The sequence below is a fragment of the Cervus elaphus genome, chromosome 30 (genome assembly GCF_910594005.1).
Source record: "Cervus elaphus chromosome 30, mCerEla1.1, whole genome shotgun sequence".
Classification (NCBI taxonomy): Eukaryota; Metazoa; Chordata; class Mammalia; order Artiodactyla; family Cervidae; genus Cervus; species Cervus elaphus.
Genome location: NC_057844.1, coordinates 77164058 through 77176199, shown reverse-complemented (window position 1 = coordinate 77176199; position 12142 = coordinate 77164058). Strand labels below are relative to the sequence as shown.

At 46.0% G+C, this 12142-nt stretch overlaps 1 protein-coding gene across 2 annotated transcripts in view; it reads right to left on the bottom strand.

The window, feature by feature from the left end:
• The window catches only part of ITGBL1 (integrin subunit beta like 1), a 211905-nt gene extending 204118 nt beyond the window's left edge, over positions 1 to 7787 (bottom strand). Inside the window, exons 1-2 of one of the 2 annotated variants that reach the window (XM_043891530.1) lie at positions 7465 to 7787; positions 6256 to 6476 (exon numbers count right to left, since the gene is read on the bottom strand). In XM_043891530.1, the coding sequence (XP_043747465.1) occupies positions 6256 to 6476; positions 7465 to 7565 (322 nt within the window). In that variant the 5' untranslated portion in view covers positions 7566 to 7787. The remainder of the gene's footprint in view (positions 1 to 6255; positions 6477 to 7464) is intronic. The other variant, XM_043891531.1, reaches the window with a different exon arrangement.
• Positions 7788 to 12142: the final 4355 nt, after the last annotated feature.

The window sequence follows — 12142 nt, the reverse complement described above, 5'->3', positions numbered from 1 at the left end:
TGTACTGTAGAAACACTGTAAAACAACTATATTCCAATTTTGAAAAAAAACTTTTTAAGAAAAATGCAATTGTGAGGAGCAAGTAGGTCCAACAGTTCTAGGACAGACTATAAGGATTCAGAAAACCCAGCTCTCATGAATAATCATATACAGTTCTCATACTTCTTAACAGTGTAGACATCAGAAATAGCTGCCAGAAAAAAATTACTAATGCTTCCATATTAGGGATATTTCCTTGTATTTTAAGTATTTTCATACCATGTGTGTTTAAATCAATGCTTATAAGGATGTTTCATAGTCTGAATAAATTAAATATATTAATTAATTTTTTGGGGGGGCTCCAAAATCACTGCAGATGGTGACTGCAGCCATGAAATTAAAAGATGTTTGCTCCTTGGAAAGAAAATTATGACCAACCTAGACAACATATTAAAAAGCAGGGACATTACTTTGCCAACAAAGGTCCATCTAGTCAAGGCTGTAGTTTTTCCAGTGGTCATGTATGGATGTGAGTGTTGGTCTATAAAGAAAGCTGAGTGCCAAAGAATTGATGCTTTTGAACTGTGGTGCGGAAGAAGACTCTTGAGAGTCCCTTGGACTGCAAGGAGATCCAACCAGTCCATCCTAAAGGAGATCAGTCCTGGGTGTTCATTGGAAGGACTGATGCTGAAGCTGAAACTCCAATACTTTAGCCACCTGATGTGAAGAGCTGACTCATTTGAAAAGACCCTGATGCTGGGAAAGATAGAGGGCAGGAGGAGAAGGGGACGACAGAGGATGAGATGGTTGGATGGCATCACCGACTCAATGGACATGAGTTTGAGTAAACTCTGGGAGTTGGTGATGGATAGGGAGGCCTGGCATGCTGCGGTTCATGGAGTCACAAAGAGTCAGACACGACTGAGTGACTGAACTGAACTGAATAAATTAATCTTTAAATTATATAGATATTAAATGTACTTATACATAAAGATTAAAAGTTATTCTGAATAATATCCTGCAGAATGTCAAGTTCTTTATATCCATAAAGGTGTTCCAGAAAAAGAAACTAACTTTCAGAGAAATCAAACGACTATCTCAGGAATGAATGACAGAAACAAGCTAACTCGAGTTAACAATTCAGACAAGATTCCGAGCTAACCCCAGAAGTGCCATAAAGTCCAGACTCATTCTACAAGCAATCATTCTTCATTTCACAGCAATTCCAGATAAAAAATAAGTGTTTTTAATTTAGCAGGGCCTTTTCACCATTGATGAGTTTTCTGATTCTTTCTCCTGACTTTCTTCCATCAGTTCTGTCACTGACCCCATCTTACTCATCCCTGAGTACTAAAGCATATGATTCTATCTTCCAGCAGTCTTTAAAATGCCTCATAATTCTATCCTTATTCTCTCCCCGGGAAACTAGTATTTAAACACGATCTAACCTGAGTTCCTCCCCATCAAGTGTCTATCCCAACCTGCTGGGCCCCCAGGCACCATATTACTTTCCATGAATCAAAGCACTGACCATCAATCATGTTCAAACTCCCACATTCAAACTGCTTCATGGGTCCTACATACTGTCTAATTGAGCACAGGCTTCACATTCAGCGTGCTTCACTTGTGGCTCAGCTGGTAAAGAATCTGCCTCCAATTCTTTTGCAGGAGTTCTGGGTTTGATCCCTGGGTTGGGAAGATTCCCTGGAGAAGGGAAGGGCTACCCACTCCAGCATTCTGGCCTGGAGAATTCCATGGACCGTATAGCCCGTGGGGTCGCAAAAGAGTCGGACACGACTGAGCAACTTTCACTTTTAACTTTTCACTTTCACCTTCAGGTTCAGAGCTCTCTGCCAGATGTCCAGCTACAGCTCTCAATATATCTTCCACTAGGCTTCCCACAGCCCTAATTTCCAGTGAAGCCAGCCCCAGAGCCCTTCACTCTTGTCCAAACACACCCACATCTATTTCTGCCTCTCAACCATTTCTTCAATTTTTCCTCACTCAGAATTCCAATTGTCCACCTTTTGGAATAAAAACCTCCTTACACTAAAAGATTTATGTCAAGTGCTACAATTTTTCCAGAATTTAAACCACGATATTTAATTCCTACCTTAATGGAACCCTCATAGAAATGCATAGAAATTATATTCTTCCTTGCCTTATAGGCATTTGGTATTTCTCTGAACCTCCCCACTCAGTGGGAAGCTGTCGTGTATTTCTCATCTTTTGTAGCACCTTTTTTTTTTTAGGAGTTAACTGACCTTCATTTTATTATTTTTAACCTTTTCATTTTATGTTGGAATACAGTTGATGAACAGTGTCCCATTAGTTTCAGGTATACAGTAAAGTGATTCAGTTATACATATACATTTATTTACAACATCTTACAGGGCTTCCCTGGTGGCTCAGTGGTAAAGAATCCGCCCACCAATGCAGGAGACACAGGTTTAATCCCTGGGTCAGAAAGATCCTCTGGAGAAGGAAATGGCAACCCACTCTAGTATTCCTGCCTGGGAAATCCCATGGACAGAGGAGCCTGGTGAACTACAGTCCATGGGGTTGCAAAGAGTCAGACACGACTAAGCAACTACACAACAACATCTTTAATAGCACATCTTTCATAGTAAACAGAGAGTCTAGCAAATATGCAGCACTTTGTGTGTGCAAGTGTGAGTGCTTAGTCCTCAGCCGTGTCCAACTCTTTGCCGCCCTTTGGACTGTAACCCTCCAGGCTCTCCTGTCCATGTGATTCATGGGTTTGATCCCTGCATCTTCTTGACCCAGGGATCAAACCCAAGTCCCCTGCATCTTCCACACTGCAGGCATATTCTTTACCCAATGAACCATCAGGGAAGGCCATATAGCACTTTATGTATGTGTGTGTGTGCATGTGTGTGTGCATGTGTGTGTTAGTTGCTCAGTCGTGTCTGACTCTTTGTGACCCATGGACTGTAGCCCACCGAGTTCCTCTGTCTATGGCATTCTCCAGGCAAGAACACTGGAGTGGGTTGCCATTCAATAGCACTTTATAGAACTGACTACAATGGATTTAATTAGCTTTTCCAAGTTCCTAAAACGGAATCTCTTTTACGTGATGTATTTCAAAAACTGATTGGAAAAATGTTTAAGAAACCAATACTTTAAGTGTAATCACAGGTACCCAGGGGGTTATTCAGGATATCCTGAAGTCCAAACCAAAAGTTTGTTTTTACAGAATCAAACATCTGACTATTCTTAAAGAAATATTTCATCAAAATGAGTTTACTCCTCATTAGACCATCACACCCACATGAACAATCGCTGAGTCAGATCTTTATGCTATGGAATTTGGAGGAAGATCCATGTGCCAGGAGCCAGTGGAGACTGGGAGAGACAGAACACTTGTGATCGCGTGTGAACGTCCTCACTCCCAACCAGCTCATTTAAAATAAGGATGTCTCCTGTGAGTCAGGGTGTAAGAATCCCAGTGGACTTAACTTGAAAAGAGCACAGTGTATCTCCCACAGCGCCTCTCAGGTTGAGTCAAAATCGCTGTCCTTGCTTGACCTTTTGAACTTTGGATCAATAACAGGCCCCCCCCACCCCCAAGACTTTAAAGAAACTAAATTGCTTTCACAGTATCAACTGACTAACAAACAGAAAGCCAGTCTCTTTATCTATCCATCTCTTTCTATCCATTCACCCTAGCTCACCTTCTGTGCATCCCAAAATAATGTTACATAGACACATACAAGCATATTCATGTGTACTGAGTGCTGACTTTATGCAAAACAGTATTCTAAGTCTCCTGCATCTGTTAAACCTCACAACAATCCCCTAAGATAGCTACTTTATTATTCCCATTTTACAGATGAAGAAATCAAGCCTAAGGAATGTTAAGTAACTGCCCAAACTCAAACAGATGTTAAGGGTGGGATTCATATCCTGGAATACTTCTCCCAGAGCCCACAGTCTTAACCACTCTATGATACCCTGCCAGAGCAGAACTGTGTTTTCTTCACAGAGGTGGGGGAAGTCTCTGGAAGTTCCTCTCTTTCTGAAAATCACCGATAGGGGCTTATCACAGAGACCAAGGCCCAGACGCATATAAAACATAAAAGACAACCTGCTATGCTTCTATCTTGAGTGAGTGCTCAGTCATGTTCGACTCCTTGCGACCCCATGGATTGTAGCCCAGGAGGCTCCTCTGTCCACAAGATTTCCCAGGCAAGAATACTGGAGTGGGTTGCCACTTCCTTCTCCAGGGGATCTTCCTGACCCAGGGATTGAACCCATGTCTCCTGTGTCTCCTGTATTGCAGGCAGATTCTTTTTCCTGCCGAGCCACTGGGGAAGCCCATATTTCTCTCTTACTGGCGAGAACATAGGAATCATTTCTTGCAGACAGAATGGAGGAGCTAAACTTGAAGCACAGAACAAGCGGGCAAGCTGGCAAGATAACCAGGCAGACTGTGTGTGAGGCTGTCCTCACTGACCCGGCAAATATAGCCAGTGCCTTTGCAGGGGCAGATTCTACACCAGGCCCCGCGGGCCGGCATCAATGGGCAACAGTCAGAAAGATGAGGACTGGAAACAATCACGGTTCTTTCATTCAGTCTTAAATATAGAGAAGCAGGAATGTACACACAAGCAAACAAAACCATGCATGACTCAGCACTGCATTTTGCACCAGGATGGAAGGAATGTAGTGACAAAGATCGTGGGACGAAACAAAAACTCATTTTCCATGGGAGATAAACAGGAGTACATAAACATACCACAGCTACCCTTTAACTAACAGAAAGGAAACCGATCAACTTCTTTAAAAGGAGAGTTCAGGCTACTGGTAACCAGAACTAGCTTACTGGATGAAAACTGCATCCTGCTTCTTATGTTTCCAATGAAAGAACAATGCAAAATGCCCTGAAAATGTGTCCAGAACTCACGATATTGAGGAGGCCTTGCCAGAGGCAATCAAAGCCAGGGAAGCCAGGTAACAGTTGAATTTGGAGAGAAATATTAGACAATACTTAGCATTCATTCCAAACGGCTGCCCTTAATAGCACTGTAGCACGTGTGACTGACAAGCTAAAATAAGTTGTGGCATTCAATACTTTTAAAGGGTTGAACTGCAGCCTCCAAGGCTAAACAAACACGCAGAAGCACCCGTGGCCCTCCAAGTTACTTACATGACTTATTTTTTTTTTCACAAACAGCCCGCGTATTAAGTATTTTCCCTTCCCTGTGCTTCTAGGCCCAAATGCCACAGAAGAAAAAAAAATCTTGCTATAAACTCATGCTTGATCTCTCTGTTACTGTTGGACTCTCATTCTCAGCTACACTGTGGGTAAAATAAGTGGATTTTTTTTTTCCTATGAGTCTGCCAAACACTGGTGGGAACGCACTGTGTGTATTCCCACAAAAGTGCACTGAGAATGTGCTTTCACTGACCGAGGGCCTGGATCATTCACAACGGCCTGATTGAGGTTCTTGGCTCCAAGCAAACGGCGCAGTGATGTGAAACTGGTTATAGACGTTAGGAGTGTTTCCCTTCGAAAAAATAGCTTGACCTCTTCTAGTATGAGAACGCAAATCACTCCTTTAAAATGTGCAAAGGAAATGAGTTTATTTTCACCCCACCCTTACAAAACACCAAGCTGCACTGAAGCCAAAAAATGGGAGCAGCGAAAACAATACAGAAGCCATCGCTTCCAAGAAAATCCAGGCCTGCTCGTCTTGGTGTACAGTTTTCTGATATACGCCACTACGTGTCAACTAAACGCTGCCTATGAGAGCGCAAATCCACAATCAAAAACACAGTGGGTTTCCCTAGAATGTAGGAAAATAAGATTCTCCTGCGCTTCCTCGGTAAAGAAAGAAAACACGGGTCAGAAACCAACACCACACTGTCGATCAGCTACCCTTCCATTTAAAACAAACAGAGGCTTCCACTCTGCAAATATTACGATCAACATGCGTGATCAGAGTGGAGAGCCCAGCGAAACAACTCCGTTTACGGGGAAGCGGGGAGGTTTGGTCTGTAAGGAGGAAGCAACAGTAGAGGCTGAGATCTGTGATCGAGCGAGTGAACCTTGGCAAATACTATTCCCACTGAAGTCTGGGCCCTGGGGCGGAGGTCGGGGTTAACAGACGTGATTCCAGAACCGACTGGCGGAAGGCAGGCCCCGCCCGGCGGTGGCTTCTAGGACGCGGATGGGGTGGTCCCCAGCCTCCCTTCCCCCGCGGGGCCGAGGCCCCTGGGGAGCGCGTGCGGGGGCCGGCGCCGCGCCCTTACCTGCACAGGTGCTGCCGTCGTAGGTCTCGCACACCCACTCATGGCACTCGCAGAGGGGCCCGAAGTACACGCCGGGCTCGCTCACGTGACAGATGCACACCCCGCAGTCGCAGCGGCCGCGGCCGTGGCACAGAGCGCCCCCTGGGGGCTGCCCGGGCGCGCGGCACCGGCGCTCCGACTCGGCCCGGGACAGCCTGCACGCGGCGGCGCCCGGGCCGCTCCTGCAGGGGCGACAGACCACAGCGGGGGCCACGGTCACGTCCAGGCACTGCCCCTTCTGCTCCGAGCACCCCCCCCCACCCCACCCGCCCCGCCGCCGCGGCCTCCCAGGGTCCACCCAGATCCCGAACTGGAGACCGACCGCCAACCCCCTGGGGATCGTTAGCCTGGGCACCCCCTCCTCCCCCGTTTCTCCGAGGACCAAGCTGTTGCCATCCACTGGTCATCGCCGGAGAAATGACCACAGATGTCTAAGTGGTGACCTGGCCCGCCGAAGAAGAGGTCCGTCTTCCAGGTGAACTGGAAGATCCGGGCCTGCCCCTTGGAGGTCTGCCACCGAACCTTACACAGCGCATTTAGATTAAATGCAAATTAATCCAAAATTAATCCAAAGTCTGACCCTTGGCTGACTTTTCAGTTCTCTTTCAAAAGTCCTGTTGCTAGCTGATGGCCAGGGGCAGTTGTTTTATGAAAAAGGAGAGATGGTTACATAGAAAGAACCATACAGGTTATGATAGCAGAGGACATAAAGCTTTTTCAAGTTGCAATAAGCAATACTTATAAACTATACTTTTAAAACATAAAATACTTATAAACTATAAAGCATACAAGGTTAGTTATCGAGATGTGCCTCCAATTCTCTTTGAAAATGCCATGCAAAATGTTAATGCCAGCCCCACGCTCTGCCTTCTAGGCGGTGAGAGCACAAAGGTATACCTGGCCTGGCAGAAAATTCCTCCTGATACGTATTGGGATAGGAGAGAATGATAAATGTATTCGATGATTGTATTTTTCCCAAGGAAGGGCAAATGAACAGGGGTAAGGCAATACACAATATAGATGGAAGAAAAATCGGAACAGGTTGAAAATCAGTTGATCTGGCGTCCAACTTCCTAACTGCTCTTGGCTTGGGGCAGCCATCCCGGAGCTTTGAGTCCCGCCACGCAAGGCAGGGCAGGTCTGTCTTCAAGAAAAACAAACCAGACTTACCTCAGAGTCGGCGAAAAGCTTTGCGGAACAGCTGACAGCCCCCCGGGCAGAAGAAGGGCGGACACCAGCAGCAAGATGCTCCCCAAGCCTGCGGGACGCATGCTGAGTCTCCAGGCTGCAGAGGCTGGAGCGCGGCTGCGAGGTGGGGCTCCGGGGGGCAGGGAGGCCGAGCGGGGAGAGGTGCCCCCAGCAGACGGCCAGGCAGACGGACTCGCAAACACCCAGGCGTGCAGGACCCGGGCTCTACCCGGAGCTGCGAGGGCGTGGACGAGCTGCCTGCGAGGGTTTGGGCGGCAGCGCTCTGGGCGGGGTGCTGGTACCAAACCCCTCAAGTGGAGAGTCTAGGCAGGGAAGTAATTAGAAACAGTTGTACAAGCAGATGGTTTATTTTGACATAAAAAAAAGAAAGAAAGAAAGAAAGAAAAATGTCCTGTTCACAGATTTGAGAGAATCGTTCCTTTCTTCAAGTGCAGGCCCCAGAAATATTTGACAAGAGGCTCTTTGGGCTGGCTGACATTAAAGGGACAGATGAGATAATCCCCAGAGATAAGAAGAGGAACGGGGGAGTTAGGTGATGTCAGGAGGGAATTCCTTTTCACCCCTTGCTCTTCAAGAAAGTGCACTATTGGACTGTCTGTGGTATGAGTTGTAAGGGGCAAGCAAAATGAGTTAAGGACCACTTTTTTGTACTTTTGATCCTGCGTTTTAAATTATGGATCTCTCATTTCCTTAAGCCTTTAAAAAGTGTGTCATGCTTCTCGTTGTTCGGGCCAGTAGTTTATCACACCACATTTTTTTCTTGACTTGGACAGTTCAGACTGTAGTTGTTCCAAGTTCACCCCGTTCTTCCCCATGGATTGAGTATGAGAAGATGCAACGTGTGATTCCAGTGTCAATGGCACTGAAAAATCATGAGTGTCACTTGCGAAGCACCTACTTGGTGCCAGTCACTTAGGAAATTCTCTCTCCAGTTGTGACAATAACCACACGTTCATTTACTCATTTAGCAAACACAGATTTAGCATCTATTAGGTGTCAGGCTCTGTGCCAGTAAAGAAGATGCAGCAGAGAATTAAGGAGACATGATCCCTGCTCTTGGAATCACTGGGCTAGCAGACATAAAATAAAATCAGGAATATAAAGGGAGGAAAGGTTGCCAGTTACTTCCATCTTAACTCCACGCATCTGATCTAGTCAAGATGCTACAATATAAAAATGGATCATATTGACATGTTGTCCATGTGGAATTCACACAATATTATATGTCAAATATATTTCAATAAAAATTTTCTCAATGGAAAAAAAAAATGATGGCATTTGAGCTAAAGGCCAAAGGATGAAGGAAAGTTGGCTAGACATGGGGAAGATGTGGCAGAGAATGGGGTAGTGTTCCCATTATAAAGATCAAGAAACTGAGACCAAAGCATGCCTTCCTGCTCAAAAGTGATGGACTTACTCAAATTCAGAGGAAGCTGGACTTCAGCTGAAAGCTATGAGCTCTCAAAGCCTGCAGGCAGTCACCTGGGAAAGGTGTGGACCCTTCTACGGAAGGGAAGAAACATTCTCCCATTGTTCTAAGAAGACCTTTAGAGGCAGTAGATTCTCATGAAACAACCATCCAAACTGTGCCCTGGCCTTAAAATCAGAGAAAACATTTCCGGATGGAATCTTTTCCTGTCATTCTCGTGAACAGATGTAAGATCGCTCCCAGGGATCGGTCCTAAAATCTTGCCTTCCAAAGCAGGATGGGTTCAGATTCAATCCCTGGTTGGGGAGCTAAGATAGTGGCCAAAAAACCAAAACGTTAAACAGAAGCAATATTGTTACAAATTCAAATAAGGACTTTAAAGATGGTCCACATCAAAAAAAAATCTTGAGAAGGGACTTATGATTGGTAGGAGGAAGCATAGGGGGAAGGGATAGTTAGGGAGTTTGGGATGGACAGGTACATGCTACTGTATTTAAAGTGGATCACCAACAGGGACCTGCTGTAGAGCATGGGGATCTCTCCTCGGTGTTACATAGCAACCTGGACGGGAGGGGAGTTTGGGGGAGAAGGGATATGTGTGTGTGTATGACCGAGTCCCTTTGCCGTTCACCTGAAACTATCACAACATTGTTCATCAATCGGTTATACTGCAATACAGAATAAAGAGTTAAAAAAAGAAAAAGACCACCTCTAACATTTACCTGCTGGGGCAAAAAGGCAAATGGAAGTCCCTAAATGGAGGGCCACCCGCTTCTCTCTCTCTTCTCCAAAGGCTGACCCTTTGCCAACCCTTACTGAACCACGCATGTACACACTGGTGGTGGGATCGGCCAGTGGAAGGACGGACTGGGGAGATGTGTGTACGGAACAGCGAGTTGTCTGGGCGGGAAATTCTGGAGTCCTGGGTAGCCACAGTGTGGTTTAGAAGGAGCCGCCAAGTCTCATGTTACTAGATGCCCTGGATCACGTGATCATCCTGTGCGGGAGGGGCATATCTGGAGGAGAGACGGAGGGAATCCCTAAACCAGTCATTTCCTAAGTGTGATCCCTGAACCTGCATCCTGAGCACCAGGGGACTCGTTACAAATGCAAGTTCTCAGCCCCCCGCCCCAGACCTGTGGAATCACTGGCTACACGTTAACAGTGTTGCTGAGAATTCTATTTGCACATCATAGGAGGAAGCTTTGTGAACCGCAGTGCCCAGGACTGGGGCCATGGATGCCTGGATGGAAGAATGATACCCACAGTCACTCCTAGTTCAAATCCTGGCACCCTGTTCCTTCCTGGCCACGTGTAACTCTGTGAGGACGTCGTAGGAACAGACTCTCCTGCCAACATCCAAAAACCTTGGTGACTCAGAGAATATGGGAATCGTAGAAGAGAAGCATCCATTCCAAAGCCTGACTAGGAATTTGCAATGAAAACATGGAAATTTTAACAAATGAGTCATGTGTTGCTTTTTGCATATTTTCTGAGGGAATAAGAGACTTGTGGAATAGGGAACTGGTGTTTGAACATTTCTTTCAGGAATTAAAATATTTCTTTTATTCTGTGGTATTTTCATACAGGGCACCATGCAATGACAAATATTACCATGAGGACCGTGTGCAGCTGTGAAGCAAAGATTGTATGTTCTAGGTTCCTGAAAGCATTGAAATGTTCAGATCATTATATCACTGCGACTCAGAAATAGTATTCCCAGGAAGCTGAAATAGTTATATTGCGGCTGAGTTGGTGACTCAGTAGAAAGTCTTGGATCCACACAAACTCTGTCAAAGTAAAAGAAAATAACCTTTTCTCTTTGTAGCAAACTTTGATATACTTTTTTTTTTCCTGCCAAAGTACTAAATGCCTTGGAATGACCTACTTTCTTCCCTCTCCCAGTTTGCAGAATACACAAGGACAAGCATCTCCTGAGACCAGAGGTAGGAAGGAGGACCCAGTTGCTGTGTGGAAAGTTCTGAGCGTCTCACTGACCCCAAAGACCCCCTGACAGCTCTGAAGGAAAGGCCTCATCTCCTAGTGCCTGAGACCAAACTCAAAGGGACTGAAAAGCATCTTAGTCCTCAAACATAGTTCTGAGTCTTCAGGTCACAAAATCATACAATCTGGGTTTCAAGAAATATTTTAAAGGCGCTGAAGCACCAATACTTTGGCCCCTGATGTGAAGAGCCGACCCATTGAAAAAGACCCTGATGCTGAGAAACATTGAGGGCGGGAGGAGAAGGGGACGACAGAGCATGAGCTGGTAGGATGGCATCACCGACTCAATGGACACGAGTTTGAGCAAGCTCCAGGAGATGGTGAAGGACAGGGAAGCCTGGCTTTTGCAGTCCATGGGGTTGCAAAGAGTCAGACAGGACTTAGCCTCTAAACAATGATTAATTATACCATTTTACTGAATTCAATAGCCACTATCAGAGAAGGCAATGGCACCCCACTCCAGTACTCTTGCCTGGAAAAATCCCATGGACGGAGGAGCCTGGTAGGCTGCAGTCCATGGGGTCGAGAAGAGTTGGACACGACTGAGCGACTTCACTTTCACTTTTCACTTTCATGCATTGGAGAAGGAAATGGCAACCCACTCCAGTGTTCTTGCCTGGAGAATCCCAGGGATGGGAGCCTGATGGGCTGCCATCTATGGGGCCACACAGAGTCGGACACGACTGAAGTGACGTAGCAGCAGCAGCAATAGCCACTATTCTGAGAGCTGTCTTTGATTCCTCTCTACAGTTTACCTGGATTGTCCAATAAGTCACTGAATCAAGTTGATTCCAACTTTTAGTAATCCAGCCTCCCTCTTCAGCATCTTTTACTTCTCTTTTGTCTACCATTGCCACAGCCTCCAAACCGGCTTCACTGCATCCAGCCTCTGACTTTTGTATCTGTCCTTATCCTGCTCCCGGGGAACTCTTTCTAACCTACAGTTTTTAGCACATTCACTCCCTATTGTAGATCTATACACTGTTGATTGCGTAAAGCTCAAATACTCTGTCATTTCATAGAAGATGCTTTATGTTGGTCTCCATCGTGGGTGCTCATCCAGATCCCGTCATCAAAGCTCCTGTACCCTTCCCCTGGCTGATGGATGATGACTCACAGCTGCATCCCTCGCTGGACATTGCCCTGTGCCTCGGGAACAACCTCTCCCAGGGCTGATTGCTCAGATCCCAGACGCACCCCCACCCC